This window comes from Coenobita brevimanus, chromosome 76, assembly GCF_032717465.1.
Source record: "Coenobita brevimanus isolate Jiangsu-jjx chromosome 76, ASM3271746v2, whole genome shotgun sequence".
NCBI lineage: Eukaryota > Metazoa > Arthropoda > Malacostraca > Decapoda > Coenobitidae > Coenobita > Coenobita brevimanus.
In genome coordinates this window covers 19,357,691-19,382,699 of record NC_137029.1, presented here as the reverse complement: position 1 = coordinate 19,382,699, position 25,009 = coordinate 19,357,691, and the positions used below count along the sequence as shown (strand labels likewise).

The 25,009-nt window shown below is 47.2% G+C and overlaps 1 protein-coding gene across 2 annotated transcripts in view; it reads left to right on the top strand.

Annotated features, from left to right (window-relative positions):
* The window catches only part of LOC145408249 (uncharacterized), a 195,975-nt gene extending 171,828 nt beyond the window's left edge, over positions 1 to 24,147 (top strand). For both annotated transcript variants that reach the window (XM_080279015.1, XM_080279017.1), the window contains one exon: positions 23,751 to 24,147. In XM_080279015.1, coding sequence (XP_080135141.1) covers positions 23,751 to 24,032 — 282 coding nt within the window. In that variant the 3' untranslated portion in view covers positions 24,033 to 24,147. The remainder of the gene's footprint in view (positions 1 to 23,750) is intronic.
* The last annotated feature ends 862 nt before the right edge of the window (positions 24,148 to 25,009 follow it).

Below are 25,009 nucleotides of genomic sequence, written 5' to 3'. Positions count from 1 at the left end.
CTTTCTTTGTTTTTACTTTCATTTCCTTTCTTTTTTTCATAAGCTCGAGTGTCTTTTCTGAATACTGTACTTCTTGGCTTTAATTGTATTAGGTTTTCCTATTACCTCCACTGATTCTTTTAGCACTTTTGTTAGTCTGTCAATCAGATCATCAATGTCACATTCAGCATTACTGAGAGCTTGAAATCTGTTCCTTATTTCAGACTGAGAGGCTACTTTGTTTTCGTTTACTTTTATTGGGCATATCTTTTTATCTTTAATCATCTTCTTTCTTTCACTTCTGAAACAATCTGGCTGTGCAACCCACCATTCTATGATCACTACCGATATTTACTTTGTTGATAACTGTGACATTTGTGATTGTGCTATTCTTATCTGCTATAATGAAGTCGATTTCGTTCTTTGTTTCTCCATTTGGGCTTCTCCAGGTCCACTTTCTCCCTGCTCTTTTGTGAAAGAATGTGTTCATTATTCTCATGTTAAATATATATATATATATATATATATATATATATATATGTGTGTGTGTGTGTGTATGTATATACATACTGTATATATACAGTGAGTCCTTGAAATACAAAAACTCGAAGTACGAATTTCCGATGGTACAAAAGCGATAAATGTAGGACAGATTCCACAATATGAAAGTATCTTTCTGGATGGTACGAAAAACGATACGAGAGGAAATACGAAAAATTCAAAATGGGCGCACTGCACAGCACCGCGCTTGCTTGCGGAGAGAAAACGAACTAACCCCTTTCTGGTAAACACATTTTCGCGTGCATCCCAGTCGAGTCACTTCCGTCCTCTCCTCTCAGTTTCGCTGTAAGTTACGCTGTTTTTCGCTGTTCTTCACCTTTTCGTATTTTCACCATGCCTCCCCAGTGCCCTGCATCATCTCCAGCATCCATGGAACCAGGTGCAAAGAAGAAACAGCATTGTACTGTCACTCTTGAGTGGAAATTGGAAATACAATAGTTAGATTTATTTATTTACTGGTAAATGTACAGTGAAAGACATAACTATCTTCCCAGTTCAGTCTGAAGAAAATTTACACCAGGTGAAATACAATGAAAACCCTGTTTCTACTAGTACATGTTTCAAATGGTTTGATTTTTCCATGCTATATTCATCAGACTTTGGGAAGATACTTGTGTCTTTCATTGTACACTTGAAGCAGCAGAAATACCGTATCAATTCAATGCATAATCCTTCAGCTTGTTTCTTTAATTTTCTGACAACTTTCAGTTTGGCAAATTACTTTTTCGTGCTGAAAAATGTCCTCTCCGTTATTATCGTCACTTTCCCCTACGATCGTTTCCAACACAGTGGAAGAAACTCAGCGTGCTCAAAGGTGGATATCGTTTCCCAGTTTCCCAACTGGAGGTTAGGTTAGATTAAAATTATTAGGTACAGATAAGCTCGGTTAGGCCAGGTTTAGTTAAACACTTAGGGAAGAACAGTCCTTTCCGCCATTAAGTTAATGAAATAAACAAGAGTTGTCACACCAGAACAGCTAAAAATTACGGGGAAACAGATTTAATAAGAAACGTTTACTGTATTTACCAACCCAGAAATAATCTGAAAAATATAAGACTATCAGGAAGAACTGATTTGGTAAGGTGCTTTTATTGCTTAAAGTAAAATGTATGTTTAGCCCCCTCAGTGGCTGTGGGTTCAGATATTCGCGTGCTCCCGTGGTCGGCCTTGGGACCATTTTTTCAAAGTTCTAAAATGAATTTCTTTTTCTTCTATCTATCTATCTATCTATTGCCAGACACCATAATCCCGTAAAGGGTGGCCATTTGACACTGAGTTAGTTGTTTCACAGGGAGGGGCACCAACCCTCCACCAACCCACTTGTTGACACGTAGGAAGCACGTATGTTTTGGTTATATGGTTACCACCCAGCATTGTAAATGGTTTCTTGGCTTACAGGAAACCATTTGGCTACATATGTGAAAAGACTCATCTGGCACACCTGGCTTTTTTTTATTTTTTTTAAAATTATTTTTTCCCCTAAACCCATCCTGTGATTTGCTCTGATTCGTGTAAGAATTAATAAAATTAGGATGCGTTTTACATCAGCATGTATACATCGGCCGAAACATCTGGGACGAAGTGAACTGTGAACGCCAGACTGCTTGAGGTGGTAGAGTAGGGTCGTGTAAACACAGCAGTGACCCTCATTCCCTTCCCATAATTGCTCGCATTTTTTTTTTAGCTCACCCTAACTCAACGTCACTGACACCAGTACAGTAAGGCGTTGTTCAGGGCCAGCGGCTATGAAAACGATAATGGAATACATTATTGTTTGTATCAGTCCTCACTCTTTCACTCATACACATAAGAACAAACAAAAGAATGAGCAGTAAATGTACACTAAGGAGCAGAAATAACTGTGCTCAGTTGGTCCGAAATATATTGGGAAGAGTGATACCGAATGAAGAATGTGGAACTGAATGCTGACCTACGAGAACCTGTGGGACGAAAGAGTAATTCTTTTCTGATTAGCAAATACTTTTGTTCCATATCATCTCTTCTATCTATCTATCTATAGCCCGACGCCCTAATCCCGCAAAGGGTGGCCGCAGACAAAACCCCTCCAAGTCACTCTGTCACCCACCATTTGACTCCCCTCCCCCCAACTCACCCCCCCCTCCCTCATATACCTCTCAACTCCATCCCTCCACCTCATCCTCTGTCTACCCCTCCCTCTCCCTCCCTCCACCTCACCTACATACACCCTCATAGTCAGTCTTTCATTCTCCATATTCTCCACATGTCCAGACCACCTCAGTGTATTTCTCCTAATCTTTTCAACCACATCCACATCTACCCTACAACGTTCCTTCACTTCTTCATTCGTCAGCCTGTCCCTCCACGTCACTCCACATGCTCCTCTCAAGTAACTCATTTCCACTGCTCTCACTCTTGACTTGTTTCCCCTCTTGCAAGGTCCACGCCTCGCTTCCATACGTCAGGGTAGGGATCACAATACCATCATGCAGTGACTTCTTAACTTCCATACTCACCTCCCTATTTCTCATCACTGCTTTCAGTGTACCAACAACCTTTCTTCCCTGCTGTACCCTTTCACGTACTTCATCCCCCAAAGTTCCATCCTTACTCATCACACTACCCAAGTACTTGAATGCACTCACATTCTCCATATCCTCACCATCCAACCTCACTGCACACTCTGTGACTTCATTCCTCTCAAACACCATAACTTTACTTTTGTTTACATTAACTTTCAGCTTCCTCCTCCTACACACTGTCCCAAATTCATTCACCAAACCTTGCAACTCCCATTCATCTTCACTCAACAATACTGTATCATCAGCAAACAGCAACACCGGAAGCTTCCAAATCTCACCCTCATTCATTAGGGCCACCCCCACATCCACTGCCCTACCTTGCACCTCCTTTACAACCCCATCCATATATATATTAAACAGCCATGGAGACATCACACACCCCTGTTTCAGTCCCACATTGAGATCAAAGAACTCACTCAGCTCACCATCCACTCGCACCATAGCCCTAGCTCCCTCGTACATACTCTTCACAGCACTCAACAATTTCCCCTCCACTCCATATATTCTTAATACCTTCCACATACCTTGCCTATCTATTCTGTCATAAGCTTTCTCCAAGTCCATGAAGGCAGCATACACTTTCCTTCCCTTCTCTAGATACTTCTCCACTAAACATCTTAGAACAAATATCTGATCTACACACCCTTTTCCCTTCCTAAATCCCCCTCGTTCTTCTCCAACTAGCTCCTCTGTCATATGCCTAACCCTATCAATGATTATTCTACCATATATTTTACCAGTCACACTCAGAAGGCAAATACCCCTATGGTTACCACATACTTCTCTCTCCCCTTTTCCTTTGTACAGAGGAACAATTATACCTGATTTCCAGTCCTCTGGAACCCTTCCCTCTTCCCAAGCCAATCTACACAACTTCCATATCCACTCCACAACAATCTCACCCCCATACCTAAGCATTTCACCACACACTCCATCAATTCCTGGGGCCTTTCCTAGCTTAATCTTCTTCATCGCTTCCACTACTTCCAACCTATTGATCTCTTCCTCCCTCCTCTCATCTCTTCTTCTCCCAGCCATTCCCCAACCACTTATACTCACACTGCTCTCACTCTCTACATTCAACAAATCCTCAAAGTGCTCCTTCCATCTCCTCAATTTCTCTCTGTTCTCCACCAACAATCTATTATTCCTATCTTTCACTCCCCTACTGTTTCCCCTTTCACACTGCCTTACTTTCTTTACCTCCTTCCAAAACAATTTCTTACTCTCCCTCCATTTCACACTCAGATTCATCCCAAACTTTTCATCCACTTTCTTCTTGCTCTCCTTCACCAGTCTCTTAACCTCCCTTCTCCTGCTCACATATACCTCTCTCTTCTCTCTCTCATCTCCCCTACCTCTACTCGCCAGCCATTCACCATATGCCTTCTTCTTTTGTTCCACAGCTCGTTTCACCTCATCATTCCACCATGCTGTCCCTTGCACACCCTTGCATCTCCTCCTCACTCCACAAACCGCCTCACACGCTGCGCTTGTCTCTTCCGTGATTATCTTACCTGCGTTTTCCACCCCTTCCATCTGCTCTAGCTCATACCTTCCCAATCTTTCTTCCACTATGCTCTTATACTCTGTCATTTTCTCACTATCTTGCAATTTCTCCACTCTTCTCACAGGAGCTGCTTCCTCCTGTCTTCCCCTTCGTCTCCTCAACCACTTTCTTTGCAGCTCTACCTTGGCCATCACTAAATGATGGTCCGAGACTCCATTCCCCCACCCTCTCCACACCCTTGCATCCAACACTTGTCTTCTCATTCGCTCATCCACACACACGTAGTCTATCATTGCCTTTCGTTCAGCAAGTTCACCATCCATCCTCCTCATTACTCTCCATGTATACCGGTGGATCATCTTATGACGAAAGTAGGTGTTGGCTATTGCCAACCCCTTACCAGCACAGATGTCCACCAAAGCACTACCATTCCCATCTACTTCAGCTGGCACACCCCACTGACCAACCACTCCATCCACTCGTACATTCCCAACTTTGCCATTCATGTCTCCAATCAACAGCACTCTCTCGCTCCTCTCAAACTTGTCCATACATGCTTCTACTCTCGCCCAGAACTCATCTTTCACTCTTGCCACTCGATCCTCTGTTGGAGCATACACACATACAATCGCCCATGCTTGTATACCTACTTTCATCCTCACCCATACAATCCTTGCACCCACTGTTCCATACTCTCTTATATTCTCCTTCCACTTCTTGCTTATCATCAGACATACTCCCTCCCTTGCCCTCTCATTCTCACTGACTCCCGCACATATACCTACACCGTATTCCCATTCTCTCATACTTACACCTTTTCATTTAGTTTCAGTCCATCCACATATATCCACTTTTGCATCCTCAAGCACCTGGACAATCTCTCTCTCTTTCACTTCATCATTCACTCCTCTCACATTCCATGTTCCTGGGCATCATCTATTAAAATTGTAAAACCGATAATCTTTCGTATAAACATACAGCCGAAAGACCATACCAGTTCAGTTCATATTCCTCTAGTTTGTCTTCTATATTTTTCTGACCATTTTGAGGGTGGTAAATTATGTTCTCTTGCTGAAAGAAACTTACTCAAAATTAGGGCGCATGTAACATAAGCATGTAAACATCGGCATGGAGTGGAGAGAACGCCTGACTGATGGGATGGTAAAGTAGGGTCATGTACATACACCAGTGACCTTTGTTCCCTTCCCGTAATTGTTTGCAGTTTTTTATAATGCCCTAACCCAACGTCATTCACACAGAAACAGTGTTGTTCAGGGCCAGCAACTACGAAGGGGTTAATGGAATATTGTATGAAAAATTCAAAATGGGCGCGGTGCATAGTGCCTCACTCGCTTGCCAAGAGAAAACGAACTAACCCCTCTCTGGTAAACAAATTTTCACGTGCTTCTCAGTTGAGTCCACGTCCCTCCTCTCCACACAGCCTCGCTGTACATGAGGATATTTTCGAAGCCCTTCACCTTTTCGTATTGTTTCGCCATGCCTTCCAAGCCCCCTGCATCATCTCCAGCATTGAGGGAGCCCGCTGCAAAGAAGCAGCAGCACTGTACAGTAACCCCTCCAATATCCGGATCAATAGAGCCATCGGTAGGTTCGGATATTGGTTTTGTCCGGATATTGGGCCCCAGCTTATGGACTTGTACTTACGGACCCTAACACAGAGAAACACCTATACAATTCCCTCCGGACATGCATAGCACCTATTTAACACCCAAATCACACCAATAAGGCACATAAATGACTGAAATAAATGCAATAGACACATAAAATGTGGGTTTAGAAGTATGTTCATACATTAATAAACATTCTGGTACTTATGGACTCTAACCGAACCTAACCTAACCGAACCTAACCGAACTCTGAAAAACACATTCCTACTGCACATGCATGAGGTAAGTTTAGTATGGAAAGAAGTACAGTATGACACTTTCTGGTAAGTATAGTATGGGAAAAAATACAATATGAAACATTCTGGTAAATATAGTATGGGAAATAGTACAACATGAAACATTTTGGCTACTTACAGCAAGTCCCTGGCCACCTCGATGAATAACCGCCTCCTCTCGGACTCTGACAGTAAGAACGATTTCCTGAAGCACTTGCACTACACTCTTCCTGAAGTCTTGCACTGAACTTAGTCACTAACACACAGAAGTCCGTTCTTTTCACAGTGTTCACTTTAGTCCAAATAATGTTCCATTAAATTTAAGTGTTGCACATAAACTTTTCCCAAGTTTTTTTAAGTTTCCAAAGCCAAAACAAAGAAGGTTAGTTACGTTAAATTTCTTTTCTACTTAGTCTTTTCTCCCAACTTGAAAACCTTAACACAACACGCCGTTTTTTTCACTGCACAACACTCAAAATTCCCGTGTGGTCTAGTGGAGAAGTTCTTGCTGTTTATTCACTGTCAGAGCCCGAGAGTATCACTGGCAGGCGTCCAAGGGGTGCATCGGTGGGTAGTGGTGATGGCGTACCGACTACAGAAGACTCTGAAGACAGCCGCAAACTCACGTCGAGCGGTGACTCTTGTCGCGGTGAGAGACAGGCGGGAAGTGGGGAGGATGCAGCGGCGCTCTATCGGACGTCGGAGGAATGACGAACCAAAACAATGCTCTCACGCGGCGCGCGGCAAGTTCAAATTACGGACGGCAAAAAATCGATTTTTTTTCCAATTTTTTTGGATTTTCGGACCATTTTGGGAATGTTTGATCCCAGGACGATAAGGTTCGGTTAGTGGGGATGTTCGGTTATTGGGCGTCCGGATATTAGAGTGATTACTGTACTTTAATTCTGAAAAGGAAATTGGAAATTATAAGACCCCATGAGGAGAGGCAGGGAGTCTCGGAGATTGGACGTGCTTTAGGCCTTGCTGTTTCCACCATTGGAACTGTGACAAAGAAAAAGGAGATGTACAAGAATATGGCCACCTTCTCTACAGTTGTATACAGGTATTGCTTACTTCTTAATAGGGGGGGGGTGAAGTTTAGGTGGGGGCCCAAAGGGGGTCCTGGGACGCATGCCTCCATTTATATGTGTATTTCAATGGGGAAAATCATTCCGATATACAAAATTCCGAATTACGAAATTTTTTTTTGGTCCCTATCCCTTTCGTATATGAAGGACTCAGTGTATATATATATAATATATATACAGCGTATATATGTAATGCTAGGTGTTTTAAGGGGCCGGCTTCCCGTCCCGTAAACGCCTAGTGTGTTGCGGGGCTCTCTTTCTGTAAGGACTCCATATTATGAATACAGTTAATTATAGAAAACATGATAGATAGATATATAGATAGATAAACAGAGCACCAGGCAAGCCTGGGAACGGGATATGAGCTTGCAAGTCTAAGTGAAGAAATGTTGACAATACACCGGAAGCAACAAGTCAGGGGATGAGATGGGTAGTGTGTCAGCGAGATAAGCACACGAACAGTGCCTAGTGACCATACACACACATACACACATACTCGCACACAGGCTTCTAGAACATTTCAACAACAGTGTAACACACGTGACACAACCCCTGCTACACCAGAATTTAGGAAGCAGAGCTCAGAAGGAGGTTAGCCATAGAACCGACAGGTAGCAGGGAGGAGCCTAGCAACATGGGCGAGAGGGTGGAAGAGAGAGAGAGAGCAAGACTGGGAGGTAGCTCGCGGGACTCTATACTTCACTCGTGTGTCAGACTATGTTAATATTTCCAAGACGAATAAAAGTAGTCCCATACTAATCTTTACCTCTCCTGTCATTGCACAGTAAAAGGGAACGAAGATTATCTACTTACAAAACTACTCACATATAACAACCTCTTGTCCACGAGTCTAATATATGTATAACTGATCTACAAAACTTCACCACAATAAGCTACAAAGTTATTGTGAGATTTCTAGACCAGAGTTTAGACAAATAGGAGAGAGGTAGGACACAAAAACTTAAGGCAACAACCTTTCAAGTGTATTACTAAGTTCTACAGTGGAACGGGTAGATGTCACGGATACAGATACATTGGACAGTTACAACTCTTACGTCTGGATATGGGTTATCAGTATCGCGCAGGATACTGCTTGGATCAAAATAAATAGCACGTGAGGCAAAGACTTACGTATTATTAGTTATAGGAAGTCTAAGTTTTATACATTCGTGGAGTCGCTGATATTGTTTCCTGTTGGTAAGTGTTTCTTTGGCACTGGGGTCTGGATACGGTTTTAACATTAGGAGGTGTTATCAGGTGGTAGCGTATTCACTCCATAAATCAAGATCTATCTACAATCAGTGGATGGGGACAAAACAACCTTGTCTCTATTACTGCTAGTAGAACTAAATATATACAGTTTACTAATAGACAGATATTGCCAGATTCGTACATTACCTTCAGTGCTACTAATATTCCCATCTCCAAAAGTATTGAAATTCTTGGCATCTCACTTAACAGTGCCCTTAGCTGGACCTCTCATGTCAGATCACTTGCCAAAACCGCCTCAGAGAAACTTGGATTATTGTACAGAGTCCGTAATTTCTTCGCCGATGAGCAGTTAGCTATAATTTATAAGAGTCATGTATGCTCTCAGCTTGAATATTGCTCACCATTGTGGAATGGTTGTGTAGAGGTTGCATTAAGACAACTAGACAAAATTCAGAACAAAGCTGTTAGAATCATTAACAACCCTGCCATTACATATAAACTACCTCCCCTGCAAGTAAGAAGGAATGTTGCCTTCGTAGCATTATTTTACAGATTTTTTTTGGCAAATGCTCAGACGAAGTTGCGTCTGTGGTGCCACCTATCCATGCCTTCCCTTGTGCTACACGGGCATCTGGTAGTGCTCATGACTGGAATGTCATCCAGGCATATTGCAGAACTTCTGCCTCTCAGAATTCTTTCATTCCCCGAACTGCATCTCTCTGGAACTCACTTCCCCAGAGTTGTTTCCCTCCAAATTTCAACCCACAACTGTTCAAGTCTAACTGTTACAGATATTTTATGAACAGAGGACACCAGTAATCTGGTGTATGGATTATTTTTTTTTACTCATTTGTTTTTCCTTCCTCCGTTCTGTTATTTATTAAAAAAAAAACTATAGTAGATTCGTCTCTCACTGAGTGGCCGTGTTCGCGGTTGCAGTCACTTACTCACTCCACCACTTTGGTATTATCACAGACTTCCGTTATGTAGTTAGTTCACTGCTCTGCCTCTATGTCGCTTGGTCATGGACACTGTACTATCACTGTCACTCATTTCTGATCTGGGAGACGTGGCAGTCAGGTACAAGGGCGGTGGAGGTGTCACAGCATCACTACTGGTGGCACTGGGCACCGCTGGGGGCCTCTATATCCAGAAGCCACGGGATCACGCACAGGAGCATCCTTTCTCATCCGGGGCTGCAGGTGGCGAAGGGCCTCATGCTTTCAGGACTGAGGGTGGGAGTAGGGCCCTCAGGGCTGGGGCCAAATAACTGCCTGAACCTCTCGCTCAGGCGCCTGATGGAGGACGAAGATCTCCGGCGTCGGAGTCCTGGGGGCGGTCTGGGTTTCCCAAGAGTTGCGGTCCCCAATGCTTGGTGGCGACATCAGGAAGGGGCTGCGGCACCGGCCTACGTTGGGGTCTGTCAGGTGGGTCTTCTCCCGAGCCGGTTGCAGGGAGCAGAGGCCGGGGGAAGTCACGGGGCCTCTCCAGTACTCTTCTAGACTGGGGACTCCCTCTGTGTCGTGGATTGGAGAACGGGAGTCAGCTCCTGATGGAGGAGCGGCTACTGGCCGTCTCCTGCCGTAGGGCTCAGCTACTGGCCGTGGCCTTCTAGGGGTGCGGCTACCGGCCGTTGCCAAGGCCCGGCTACTGGCCGTGGCCTTGCGGAGGGAACAGCTACCAGCAGACCCAAGGGCACCTTCGGAGCGGCGACAGGCCACCTCCTGACAAAGAAGGGAGCGGCTACAGGCTGTCTCCTGATTTCCCTCAGAGCGGCTACAAGCCGTCTCCTTCAGGAGGGTGGAGCGGCTACAGGCCATCTTAAGAAGGGCACCTTCAGAGCAGCTACAGGCCGTCTCCTGATGAAGGCGGGAGCGGCTACAGGCCATCTCCTGATTATAACGATAGGATTTTTTAATCCCACCGGTTGACACCAGTGTAATGGTCGGGAATTTATGGATTTTCCACTGTTGTTGTTTCTCTTCAACTTACTCGTTGATAATACAAATGGTACTTGACTTAGTCTCCCCTCAATGACTGATAGAATATTCACCTCAGTAAAAACAAAAGGGGGGGTGGTGTTTTGACTTGGTATGATAAAGGTTAATTGTTTAAGATAGTTTTGGTAGCGTTTGTAGTTTTGGCCGAGTTGAGAATAAGTCTACCACGTGTGTTCGTCGTTCCCAAAGCGGAGGAATCTTGAACTGGAAGGGGAATGAATTATGCGTGAGAGGACGTAATTCCCTTGATTAAGTATAAAAAAGAAAATGGCATATACTTTATTAATTCTATACTGGTTATCAACAGACATTTTTAATTACATGACCTTTAGTCATATGGAAAAGGGTTGTAAATTAAAACCATGGTTTGGGCGATCATCATACAATATTGTCACCAAACGAAACAATTGGAATATTCAAGTGATTTCTGAGATCATCATACCTCACTCTTTATTATCGGTTATTCTTGGGCTCGTCAATAGCCTCAAGACTGGGACATTTATTGGCATGAGTTGTCTTTTCGGGCTGGCATAGCCTCGAACCTAAAAAAATAATCACTCGTGTTATATTTCGTCCGTGTAGTATAATCTCATCATGCAATTCACTAATAATTCACAATCACTATCAATTCATAATTATTAATAGTTCATAATCATAATTAATGCATAATCACCAAGAATACATAATCACTCGTGCCACCCCAAACGGGATTGAGGCGTCTGGCAATAGATAGATAGCTTGTTTAGCCTCGAGGAACAACTCAAAAATTACATTTTTTTGTTCACAACCACTAGGTTCCCTTTAATGCTCCCAATTCTCTAACATATTAATATAAGAGAAAGAAAATGGTTGATGAGTTTGAATTCGCCTTTCCGTTACATGATCACATCACTTTTCAAAATTCTATACCCTATCTACAAAAAAAAAAAAATAAAGTTCACCTGATAGATTCATAATACCATTTCTACTACATTCAGTTTATAAATTATTCATGGGTAGTGTGTGTATGTAAGACGAGTCTATGGGCAATATCATAAGATGGCCTCGTGCACACCCCGACGTCACGGTGTCTGTGAACTGAACCAACGTCTGTTATACACGATGTCTGAGTAGCGAATCTCTACGTTAAGCTTTTAACAACATTACTTCATATGGTTCACGACAAGTAAGGATTAAACAAGAAAAAGGGGGGGGGGAAGGAGGAATGTGTACAGCTCACCTGAACCAACGTCTGTTATACACGATGTCTGAGTAGCGAATGGGACATATCAGGCACCAAGGGATGCCACTGCTAGATCAAATGAGATTGTGTTTTTGCAATATGGTGGGTTTTAATTCTCTTCACTATTTATATAGTAGTGTACACATGACGTTAGGACTTTTGATTGAATTGGGGAAAATTTGGGATTCAATCCTTACTAAATTTAAATACTGAATTTATTGCCATCCTGCCTTGAGTTTGGGGTAGCTTATGCCATCTAGTGACGGCTAAGACAAGCGGGACTATTTGATCCTCACAAATTACATTATTTTGGCCTTTTTTGACTATTAATCTTACATATTTGGATTCTAGCAGCTTCATTAGTAAGCATTTCACAACAATGATATGGAAAGAATTGCGTACCCATTATTATTCTGTCCAAGGTTCAAACTTGGCGCCCAACAACGACGCACAAACAAGGGGAAAGGCCGCACGCATCTGTTATTCATTACTCTACCAGATGGAGGAATTCCCATAGCTCAACACTCACAATTACATCACCCATGCATAGATACAGAGATGTATACATATAAAAATAAAGTTAACCCTACATCGATCATTAACACATGAACTACTACTTAGGACAGGAATTTATAGACTAGTATTCAGATTACACCCTATCTAACTTAGAAATTACGGTACCCCTAAACATATACATGAGTACTAAATTTGTGGCACTACACTGATTCCCCTCAGAGCGGCTACGGGCCGTCTCGAGAAGGGCACCTTCAGAGCTGCTACAGACCGTCTCCTGACGAAGGCGGCAGCGGCTACAAGCCATCTCCTGATTTCCCGGAGAGCGGCTACAGGCCGTCTCCTTCAGGAGAGTTGAGCGGCTACAGGCCCTCTCAAGAAGGGCACCTTCGGAGCGGCTACTGGCCGTCTCCTGACGAAGGTGGGAGTGGCTACAGGCCGTCTCCTTATTCCCCTCAGAGCGGCTACAGGCCGTCTCGAGAAGGGCACCTTCAGAGCAGCTACAGGCCGTCTCCTGACGAAGGCGGGAGCGACTACAGGCCATCTCCTTTTTCCCATCAGAACGGCTACAGGCCTTCTCGAGAAGGGCATCTTCAGAGCGGCTACAGGCCGTCTCCTGGTGAAGGTGGGAGCGGCTACAGGCCGTCTCCTTCAGGAGGGTTGAGCGGTTACCGGCTGGCTGTCTCAGGGGTGCTGGCAGGAGCTGGAGGAACAGCTCCACGCAGATGCTGGTTGGGAAAGGCTTGCCCAAAAGATAGTCTGGTATTCCTGCTATAGTGGTGGCAGGCGAGCTCCACGTCATAGGGGCGCGCGGCCCTGGCACTCTTGTGCCATTGTCTCCCTGAGTCCCGGCGCGCTGTCGTTGCTCCTCTATTGGCTCCTTGTGGGGGTGTTGGGGCACCCCTTGTGGCACTATACTGCGTTTTACCACCGCCTGCTGGGAAAAAGTCATGTCCCTGTGACTGGAGGTGGTAAACTTTGGTGTTGTAGGTGTGATTGACTGGCTGTAGGCGTTCGAGGAGGGAGTGCCAGGCTGCAGTGGCGGAGTTCTCATCTTGTTATTCGTCGCAGGTGAGGAAGAGGGTGGATGAGTCGGTGGAGGAGAGGAGCGGAGTTGTAGGAGGTGGTGAGGTCCTCGGACTCGTTGTTTCCGTCCAAGGGGCGGTACCCATACGGCTCGCCAAATCTTCATGGCGCTGGTTGTTGTCCTCGATGCAGGGATGTGTCGAATGGTGGAGATGCATGGTGTATATGGGGTTTTATGCCAAGGTAATGCGGCTTGGTGTCTCTGGGGAGTGTAGGTGGCCGGGATTTATGTTTGGTGTATCATGAGTGTGAGATGATTTAGGACAGGGGTAGGGGTGTGATTTTGCAGCAAGGTGGGTGGGGTGAGAGAGTGGGTGTATCGGGCGCGTGGGCGGGAGAGGCGACCGGAGCGTGTGATGGTTGTCTTGAGGGTGGGTGTGGATGGTGATGTGGGTGTGCAGTGTCAGTGTGTGTGTGAGGTGCATGGGGCACACAAGGGCGGCTGTGGGGTGGCAGGGGTGTGGGCGGCATGGCACGGCAAGCGGGGTGCAGGGTGAGTGGGTGGTGGTGTCGTGGGGGCGTGGGCAGCACAGATGGAGTTGAGGGCATGTTCAGGCAGTGGGCTGGGAGTTGCGGGGGCAGCGGCTGGGGCGGGGGCGTGGTGGGCATAGGGGGTGCGGGGGTGTGGGCGGGACACGCGGTGCTGGGCGTGGGAGAGGAGGTGGGGGAGCGGCGGGGAGTTAGTGGTGTCAGTGGGTTGTCAGGTGAGGTGCGATGCAGCATGACAGAAGGTGAGGTGGAGGCATTGGGGGAGGGGGAGGAGATGTAGCAGTCGTAGGTGGTAGGTGGGGCAGCGCGGGGATAGTGGGTGGGACGGGGTGTGGGGCTGGGGCGGTGGGAGTAGGAGTGCGAAAGGGACACACATGCCGGTTTTGGAGGGTGCTGGGAGTGCCGTGGTACTTGACAGTTACCTGATAGGGGTTAGGGACGTGGATGATGGTGTAGGGTCCCGTGAAGCGTGGTGCGAGTTTGTGGGGGGTGGGGAGCTGGGCTATCATAACCGTGTCACCTGGCCTATAGGGGTTGGAGGTGGTGTCGAGGCGGAGGTCCAGGTTGTTTTGGAGGTGGATCAGGCGGCGTTTGAGATGGTGTAACGGGTCTGTTGTGGGGGTTGAGGTGGGGAGTTCCAAATGCTGCCGAAGGGGCAGGAGGAGGGGTGTTTCCCCGAACACTCGTTCATATGGTGAAATTCCGTCCTCTCGGGGGCAGGAGTTGATGCCCCATTGCACAATTTTTACATGGGCGGGCCAGTCGTCGTCTTTGGTGGCATCTATCCAGGTGTGGAGCTGATTCATCAGTGTGCGATGGCTGCGCTCACATATGGCATTTCCTTGGGGCCAGTAAGGGGATGAGTGGGAGATGTTATAACCAAAGATATGGGCTATCTCTTCCCAGATCTTACTGCCGAACTCGGGTGCGTTATCTGAATGGATCGCTTGCTGGATGCCAAAGTACGGGAATACATGCTGAATTAGGGCATTGGCCACTGCAACAGCGTGGTGTTCCTTTGCTGGGCAGGCCACGACGAATTTGGAGTACTTGTCGACGAAAGTGATCATGTACCTATAGCCCAATTTTGGAGGTAAGGGATCCACCACGTCGATTGCCAACAGCTGCCAAGGCTTGTGGGCGGTCATATGGCCCGGTGGACCTGCGGTACTGGTGATGTCTTTACCGAGTGCACACGCGCGGCAGGTTTGGATAATTTTCTTGGCAAGGGCGGAAGGATTTGGTGCCCAGTAGGTGTCATTGAAGACCTGCAGTAGCTTTTTTTTGCCCAGGTGAATGCCGTTGTGGGTGTGCAGGTGTCGTAGGGCATCAAGGGCAGTGTTGGGGGCTAGGAGAATATGCCCTGACAGGGTAAGTAGGTGGTCGCCCTGGCGATACGGTTTCTTGAGAAGGTGCTGGGGGATCCAGGGGGGTCGCTCTTCGTGATGCCACTGCTGGAGGAGGTCTGGCTTCGGCTGGGCGGCGTGGATGGGGAGCCGAGAGAGGGCATCCGCATTGATGTGGAGTTTGCCGGGGCGGTACGAGATTTCATAGTTGAAATCCTTCAGGGTTTCGTGCCATCGGATGAGCTGGGCAGTGTGGGTGTCAGACTGCTGCAACCACTGGAGGGACTGGTGATCAGTGATGATGGTGACTTGGTCCGGGATAGGTATGCCCGGAAGTGCTCAAGTGCCCAGATGATGCCTAGGCACTCTGTCTTGGTGGCAGCATAATTTCTTTCCACCTGATTGAGGGTACGGCTGGCGCAGGCGATGATGTGCTCGCGGCCTTTTTGGACTTGCGTCAGCACAGCGCCGATGGCAATTAGGGAAAGGTGTATAGAGCCAGAATTGGAGGGCATAATCAGTAAAGGCCACAATGGGGGCGGAAACGAGTTTATCCTTAAGCTGTTGGAAGGTGGCTTGTCTCTCATCCTTCCAGAGGAATGGTTCCCCCTTACAGGTCAGGTCGTGGGGCGGTTTGGCAATATGGGCGAACCCCTTCACAAAATGGCAGTAGCAGGACGTCAGGATGAGGAAGGCTCGGATCCCGTGAATGTCTTGTGGTGTGGGGTATGTCCGCAATGGCGCAGAGTTTGTCTTGGTCAGGAGATATGCCAGCCTGGGAGATGACATGCCCCAGAAATGAGACGGTTCTGGCGGCCAGGACACACTTGGTGGGCTGGAGTTTGAGGCCTGCCTGTCGGATCCTGGTGAAAACCCGGCAGAGGCACTGCAGGTGGCTGGCCCAGGTCTGGCTGAGGACTATGATGTCATCCAAGTACACGAGACAGATCTCCCACGTGAGGCTGCTGAGGATGGATTCCATTAACCTGGAGAAGGTGGCGGGGGCGGTACAGAGGCCGAAGGGAAAAACATTAATTTCATAATGTTTCCCGTTGTTGGTCGAGAAGGCGGCTTTACCTCTGTCCTCCTGGCACACCAGGACCTGCCAATACCCTGACTGGAGGTCGAGGGTAGAGAACCACGAGGCACTGCATAGGGAATCCAGGGAGTCGTCTATGCGCAGGAGTGGAGTGGCATCCTTGGTGGTTACGTTGTTAAGCTGGTGGTAGTCGACTCAGAACCGCATCGTGCCCTCCTTTTTCTTCACGAGGACGACGGGGGAGGACCAGGGGCTGGTGGAGGGGGAGACGACTCCAGCTTCAATCATCTCCTGCACCTGGCGCTCTTCCTCTTCCCGCTGTTTGGGGTTCTTCCGCCGGGATGGCTGTCGAATCGGTGGGCCCGTCGTATGAATCTCGTGAGCCAGGTAGGTGGTGTGTCCAATGTCAGCTGTCCCGCCGCGAACAGATTCTGGAAATCCAGGAGGAGGCGGCAAAGGGTGTCTGATTGGTGAGCAGAGAGATGGTCGGGGATGGGGGGCAGGGGTGCGGAGGAATGGGAGGGGGAAGGGACGCAGGGCTTGGCTTCCTCCATCTCTCCGATTATGAGCCCTTTAGGGAGGGTGAGGGGTGAGGTTGGCAATCCGGACTGCCGTGTGATGCGGGGGAAGCAAAGCTGGGGGCAGAAGGCAGGCCGAGAGGGTTCCAGGCAGCAGGAGTGGGGAGAACAAGACAGAGGTGCCAGAGGGCCGGTTGAGGGGCACCCAGGCTTCATGGTGGGGGGGAATGGTGACGGCGGAGGAAATGTTGGCTGGAAAAGGGGGGGAGGAGGGGGCAGTGGGGAGAAGGAGGGGATTTATGGGGGCAGAGTCTTCCAGCTGGGGCCGTGGCATGCAGGTGCAAATGGCCCAAGGGGGGGAGGGGTCGGGTGATTTACGGAACTGGAGCTGTCTGTTGCAGCAATCAATGGTGGCTCCTAACTTCTCCAACAGGTCCAACCCCAGGTATCCATCGTAATTGCGGCAGGAAGAGTCGAATATTATGAACTGATGCTGGGTCGACACCGGTTGATGGGTGTCGATGCGCAGGGCCCATGTTTCCCCACGGATTGGCAGGGGGCCATCCCCTGCATCCACAAGGTGAGTAGCCTTTGGGAGTAATGGGCCAAAGGTCGATTTGTGATAGAAGTAGTGGCTATACAGGCAGGATCTAGGAGCTCCCGTATCAACCAGAAGTCTAGCTTTCACCCCATTCAGCTTCATCTTGTGGTAAACTGAGGGGCGGTATTTGGGGGAAATGGCCCCTGCCTCTGTGGAAAGGTCCGGGGGCGGTCCTAAAAATCCAACTGTCTGGGGCTTCCTTCTTGCTCCGGCTCACGTTCCCCAGGGTTGGTCTCCTCCACAGGTGCGGGTTCGTCCTCTGTTACCTCATCTTCTAGAGAGGAAACTTTGCGTTGGCCTGGGGTAGTAGTTTTCTGTCGTGCAGCATTTAATTGATCTCTGATATCGTGCAGTGGGTACCTGGAGCTGCACGCGGAGTATTCCTAGGGGTTCACTAGGATGAGGTTGGGGTTCTCCCTGTGGCTCGGGCACCGGTAGATGAGGTGTGCCCTAGGCGGGCTGGGTGCTGGGGTGGGGCTGGTACGGGGCATAGGGGGACGTGGCTTGACTGGGGGAGCCGGAATCTTTGTGGGAAGCTTCCTTACCACATTGATTTGTTAGGGTGCAGGAGGTGATGTATCAGTTGAACGTCCTTATCCATGTCTCCAGTCAGGTCATGGATCGTAAAGTGCTCTTTGACTATGACTCAGAAGAGTATTAAAGGTGTGTTGCTCCCAGGTTTCATCATCTGCCTCCAGGTAGGCAGCAGTGACCAGGCGTCTTGCTTGGAGTAAAGTATCGTCTAAGTTGCCATTGATAGTTAAACTATCCAGTTGGGATAGTGCCACCACTTTACCTAGTGATGGGGTGATGGCTTGGATCATGAGTTTCATGAAATTCTGCCAGGTGAGCCCCGGGACAATCTTGGGTGCTATATTAGCCGAATAGTGGGAGTGTGACTGCAATTTTCAGCTTGTCATCCTCGAAACTGATATCTAGCAAAGGTTTAATAATTGCCAGGTATGTGTGAACATCATACTGTTCGGAGTCGAACTTAGGTAATTGCACATGCGGTTTGGTTGCCATTTTTCAGTATTTCCTGATTACCTCTCTCGTATGCCCGAGTCAAGAACCACCGCTGTCCACCAGTGTAATGCTATGTGTTTTAAGGGTCTGGCTTCCTGTCCCGTAAACGCCTAGTGTGTAGCGGGGCTCTCTTTCTAGACCGAAGCTTAGACAAATAGGAGAGAGGTAGGACACAAAACTCAAGGCAACAACCTTACACGTGTATTACTATGTTGTACAGTGGAACGGGTAGATGTCACAGATACAGATACACTGGACAGTTACAACTCTTATGTCTGGATATGGGTTATCAGTATCGCGCAGGGTACTGCTTGGATCAAAATGAATAGCACCTGGGGCAGAGGTTTACGTATTATTAGTTATAGGAAGTCTAAGTTTTATACATTCCTGGAGTCGATGATATTGTTTCCTGTTGGTAAGTGTTTCTTTGGCACTGGGGTTTGGATACGGTTTTAGTATTAGGAGGTGTTATGAGGTGGTAGTGTATTCACTATAATAGACCCGTCACTCACTGGGTGGCAGTGTTCGCGGTTGCACTGTCACTGTTACTCACTCCACCACTTTGGTATTATCACTGACTTCCATTGTGTACTTATTGTCTGGCTATTTAATGAAGCACGTTTAGGCGTTGTCCCTCTTGGGATTTTCCTCGACTGCCTCCCTGCCAGACATGTACACGTCTCTGTCTCATGTCAGCTATTTACTACATCTAAATGAAGTTTATTTACAGTATATATATATATATTTAATTCTCGAATAAGGCCATATAATGTTATAAATGTTTCTTTTTTTCTAATAATAACAATGACTTTTTATAAATACCACAACACTTGGCAACGTTGCTTTCCAATGTTGCCATGCTTGTAAGGATAGAGTGACCGTGTTAATCCAGGTCATTTCCACTCTGGCCGCCACCTGAGATGGATGCTCTTACTCCTGCCACTCGCTCTTGTGTGCGCCACATTAGAGAAAAAGAGCTTATTTACAATGTAAATAAGTATTTTTTAGAAGAGAAGGCAATCAGAGGACCTATAATTGTTCCCTCAAAAGCTGTTGATTAGGATCCTGGGGAAAACCTCTATAAAAAAAAAAAAAAAACGCGCCTTGCCTTTTACCTCAAAGGTGATGTGGAAAAAAAGTCGAAATTATAAAGAACAAATAAATTATCGTACTTTAAGGAAAGTATCACATTCATAAGAAAAACATAATGTTGACAGACAGACCGTAAGAGAGAGAGAGAGAGAGAGAGAGGGAGGAGGGAAAGGGAATGGAGATAAGGGGGATAGGCAGACAGCGAGGGAGAGAGGTTGGAGAGGCTGGAGATAAGGGAGAAAAGGCAAGACGGAGGGAGGGAGGGAGGGAATGTGGTGGAAATTGAATAGGAGCGCAACAAGACAGTCAGGAGGCTTTTCCTCAACCTCAAAGGTGGTGTGTAAAATAAATCGAAATTATAAACAAAACAAAAAATCATACTTTAAGGAGAAAATCAGTCATAATAAAACATAATGTTAAAGAGAGAGTGACAGTCAGTCAGGAGGCTTTTCCTCAAATTTTAATAATTCAGAAAACCGTATAGACTTTTTATAGAAAGAAACCTACAAAAAATGCAATTTCTATATTCAGAGAGAGAGAGGGGAGAGAGAGTGGTGTGCTGGGAGGGAGAGTTGTCATTAGCGCCTCTTCTCTAATCCTATTAAGTTTCCCAGTACAAAGTATGGCAACACTGTGGGACGGAGTCTCCCCAAGAGGGGCAACGCCCAAACGCTCTTCATAAAATAGACGGACCATAGTTCACTGCTCTGCCTCTATGTTACTGGGTCACGGACACTGTACTACCACTGTCATTTCTTTGTGATTTGGGCGTCATGGTGGTCAGGTACAAGGGTGGTGCAGGTGTCACAGCCTTACTACTGACAGGGCTGGGTTCCGCCTGGGGCCTCTATAACCAGAGGCCACGGGATCACATGCAGGGGCGTCCTTTCTCGTCCGGGGCTGCGGGTGGCGAAGGGTCCCGCGCTGTCAGGGCTGGAGGCGGGAGTACGGCCCTCAGGGCTGGGGCCGAATAACTGCCTGAACGTCTCGCTCAGGCGCCTGACAGAGGACGAAGATTTCTGGCGTCGGGGTGTGGAGAGATCCCGCCCGGGAGTCCTGGGGGCGGTCTGGGGTTCCCGAGAGCTGCTGCCCCGGTGCTTGGCGGTGCCATCAGGAAGGGGCTGCGGCAATGGCCTACGTCAGGGTCCATCAGGTGGGTCTTCTCCAGAGCCGGTTGCAGGGAGCAGAGGCCGGGGAAAGTCACGGGGCCTCTCCAGTACTCATCTAGGCTGGAGACTCCCTCTGTGTTGTGGATTGGAGAACAGGAGTCAGCTCCTGACTGAGGAGCGGCTACTGGCCGTCTCCTGTCGTAGGGCCCTGCTACTGGCCGTGGACTTCTAGGGGGCGTGGCTACCAGCCATTGTCAAGGCCCGGCTACTGGCCGTGGCCTGGGGGAGGGAGCAGCTACCAGCAGACCCAAGGGCACCTTCGGAGCGGTGACAGGCCGCCTCCTGACGAAGGCAGGAGCAGCTACAGGCTGTCTCCTGATTTCCCTCAGAGCGGCTAGAGGCCGTCTCCTTCAGGAGGGTGGAGCGGCTACAGGCCGTCTCGAGAAGGACACCTTCAGAGCGGCAACAGGCCGTCTCGAGAAGGACACCTTCAGAGCGGCTACAGGCCGTCTCCTGATTCCCCTCAGAGCGGCTACAGGCTGTCTCCTTCAGTAGGGTTGAGGGGCTACAGGCCGTCTCGAGAAGGGCACCTTCAGAGCGGCTACAGGCTGTCTCCTTATTCCCCTTAGAGTGGCTACAGGCCGTCTCCTTCAGGAGGGTTGAGCGGCTACAGGCCATCTCGAGAAGGGCACCTTCAGGGCGGCTACAGGCCATCTTCAGATGAAGGCAGGAGCGGCTACAGGCCATCTCCTTATTCCTCTCAGGGCGGCTACAGGCCATCTCCTGACGAAGGCGGGAGCAGTTACAGGCCATCTCCTTATTCCCCTCAGAGCAGCTATAGGCCGTCTTCTTCAAGAGGGTTGAGCGGCTGCATGCCGTCTCCTTGTTCTCCTCAGAGTGGCTACAGGCCGTCTCCTGACGAAGGCGGGAGCGGCTACAGGCCGTCTCCTGATGAAGGCGGGAGCGGTTACAGGCTGTGTCCTTATTCCCCTCTTCAGAAGGGTTGACTGGCTACAGGCCGTCTCCTGATGAAGATGGGAGCGGCTACAGGCCGTCTCATTATTCCCCTCAGAGCTGCTACAGGCCGTGTCCTGACGAAGACGGGAGCGGCTACAGGCCGTGTCCTGATGAAGACGGGAGCGGCTACAGGCTGTCTCCTTATTCCCCTCAGAGCGGATACAGGCCGTCTCCTGGCGAATGCGGGAGCGACTACAGGCCATCTTATTTCCCTCAGAGCGGCTTCAGGCCGTCTCCTTCAGGAGGGTTGAGCGGCTACTGGCCATCTCAGGGATGCTGGCAGGAGCTGGAGGAACAGCTCCACCTCGATGCTGGTTGGGGAAGGCTCGCCCAGAAGGTAGTCTGGTATTCCTGCCATGGTTGCGGCGGGTGAGCTCCGGGTCATAGGGGTGCGCGGCCCAGGCGGACTTATGCCGTTGTCGCCCCCGAGTCCCGGCGCGCTGTCGTTGCTCCTCTATGGGCTCCTTGTGGGGGTGTTGGGGTGCCCCCTGTGGCACTATATTGCATTTTAATATAAATATATATATATATATATATATATAATATATAATATATATATATATATATATGGATTGTATATTCTTATGTGTGTTTCGATGTCCTCATAGCTGAAAGACCGAGGAAGACTGCCATGATTAGGTGGGGTGCTGTACACATAGGTAGGATATTTGCGAATTTTTATTGTTTATGCATTGTCATCTTAGTGTCTAGCATTATAATGGGTATTTCCATGTGTGTGTTTTGATGTCTACATAGCTGAAAGACCAAAAAACACTGCCACAATCAGGAGGAGGTACTGTACATATAGGTAGGATATTTGTGGATTTTTTTTGTTTATCCACTGTTTTCGTAGTGACTGATTTTATATTGGATACTCCCATGTGTGTTTTGATGTCTAAATACAGCTGAAAGACCGGAGAACACTGCCACAAATAGAAGGGGTACTGTACATATAGGTAGGGTATAGGTACAGTAGAGAATATTGCTCCATATCCAGATTTGATCCATATCTGGATTCACCTGGCTCTATTATGCTGAATAATTGAGGGATTACTGTACTGTAGTCAGACAGATAGTTGGTAAGTCAAAGTTAGCCATTGAATAAGTAGTGGTGAGTGAAGAACAGAGTTAACCTGAGAGAGAAAAGCCAGTGTTTTGTGACTGTAGCTCAGCTGTGCCTAGAAGGAAAGAAAAAGAAATGATTGTCTGCCTTTGATTAGCTGCCTGACTGATTTACATATCATTCGCTACATAGCGAAGGGCCACTAAGGTTGTAACCTTTTATTTATTTCTCATATTAACGTAATAATATGGTACATTATTGCTGTAAATGGTTTCCTGGGTTACATGAACCATTAGGCGTGTGACTCAGTATAAAGTCATCCAAAGGCAGCACAACATCAAGTTTGTGAATGATGGCAACCACCAACCACCTGATACAGTAACCCTTACAATCTAACCCAAGTTAATATAGCTGTGTAAATATGGAGTTCTCGATGACAGTTGCTTCACAGTCGATGTTTGTGATGGATGTTTTCTTGTGGGTGGATGATTGGGTTTCTCTAAGGCAAAACAGGGCAAATCTCAGCAGTTAAAATAGTAGATGAGAGCTCAACCAGGCTGCCACATTATTAGCTCCTGGGCTGTTTTTCTTTTCACCCAATATTTTTACCAGTTTGGCATAGAAGGCTCCATCTTTAATGCAAAGTGCTTTCCAGATGTTCATGTGTGCAAAGTATCATGAACTAGATGGACATACTCGTAGTTCTGAAGGAACAGTATGTGTATCCATGTAACTTTCACATTTTCTTTCTCATTTTGTGTAGGACCTTTAGGCTTTGCTATTGTATTCCTAACATTTTTTTTTCTACTATCCAGGAGAAGTTCATGCATGCCAAGTATTGCGAAGAACGAGAGGAAATCGACACAGTGTTGAGAGAACAGGATCACATTCTTTCTGCCACCTTATCACCAACAGTCATGGCCAGCATTGACTCAGCCCAGGAGGAGTTAGCGTTTATTCAGGCTAACGAAGTTGAGCTAGAAGCAGCTGGAATGAAAGCACATTTGGCAATCTCTGGCATGCCTGCTTACCACAACCTCACACCAACAGATTTACTGGCTCAGGATGTTTTTCATACTGACATCTGCGGAGAATGAGAATGACTGTTTTTCAGATTAAAGCTGTTAAAAGAATCTAGGTGATGTCCCTTTCAGTTTACCTTTGCAGATGAAAGATTTTTATTTAAATTTGGAAAGGCTTTTTGTTTTGAGGAGATAATGAAGGCTATTTGTAACCCCGTCAGTTCGAAAAGCCTGTCATAAGAAGAGTAGAATAATCTAGGAATGGCAAAAATGTGATGTAGCTAAATAAAGTTCAATAAATTCATATCCAGTCCTGTATTACAATATCCTATATGAGGTATAAGGTCCCAGGGCTAAGCAGAATGAAATGGAGCAAGATATTTTTCAGACTGATGGCTTTTAACATCCCCTTTTCATATTTTATTCCTGTCTGTGGATTCACAGTGTTTAATTTAGTTTGTTCTAGATACCTCCAGACTGATTTATTTAGTTTAATCCATGAGCTCAGGGATTCCCTTTTTTTATTTATTTATTATTGTTTTTATTCTTGCCATCTCCTGACGATTTTATTCAGCTTAGGATACATTTGTGAACAACAGAAAGTAGACTTAGCCTTACTCAACCTCTTCAGTATAAAGAGCATTTCATAAGTTAAATAAAATCATTTGGTAGCAGCAAGAATCAATTTTAAAGGGTTAAGGGAGGTTTCTTAAAGTGAAAGGGTTGTTGTTGTTGTGCAACCCTGATCAGTCTGGCCAAGCAAACCCCATCATCTGCAGGCAGGTGACTGCTCCGGAAGGCCGTCCCATGCAGTGATCTGATGCTCCCCTGCAGCAGACAGCTCCGCACCATAGCGAGGTTTAGGGAAGAGCATGGAGGTCTATTTCTCGGATGGATGCCACATTTGTCTCTCCATCCAGTTAACAGAGGGACCATAGTAGACTCATCATCATCATCTCATTATTTGGGTAATAGTTACCACCCAGCATTGTAAATAGTTAACTTGGTTTACAGGAAATCGTTAGGCTTGTCACTCAAATGTACAACCATCT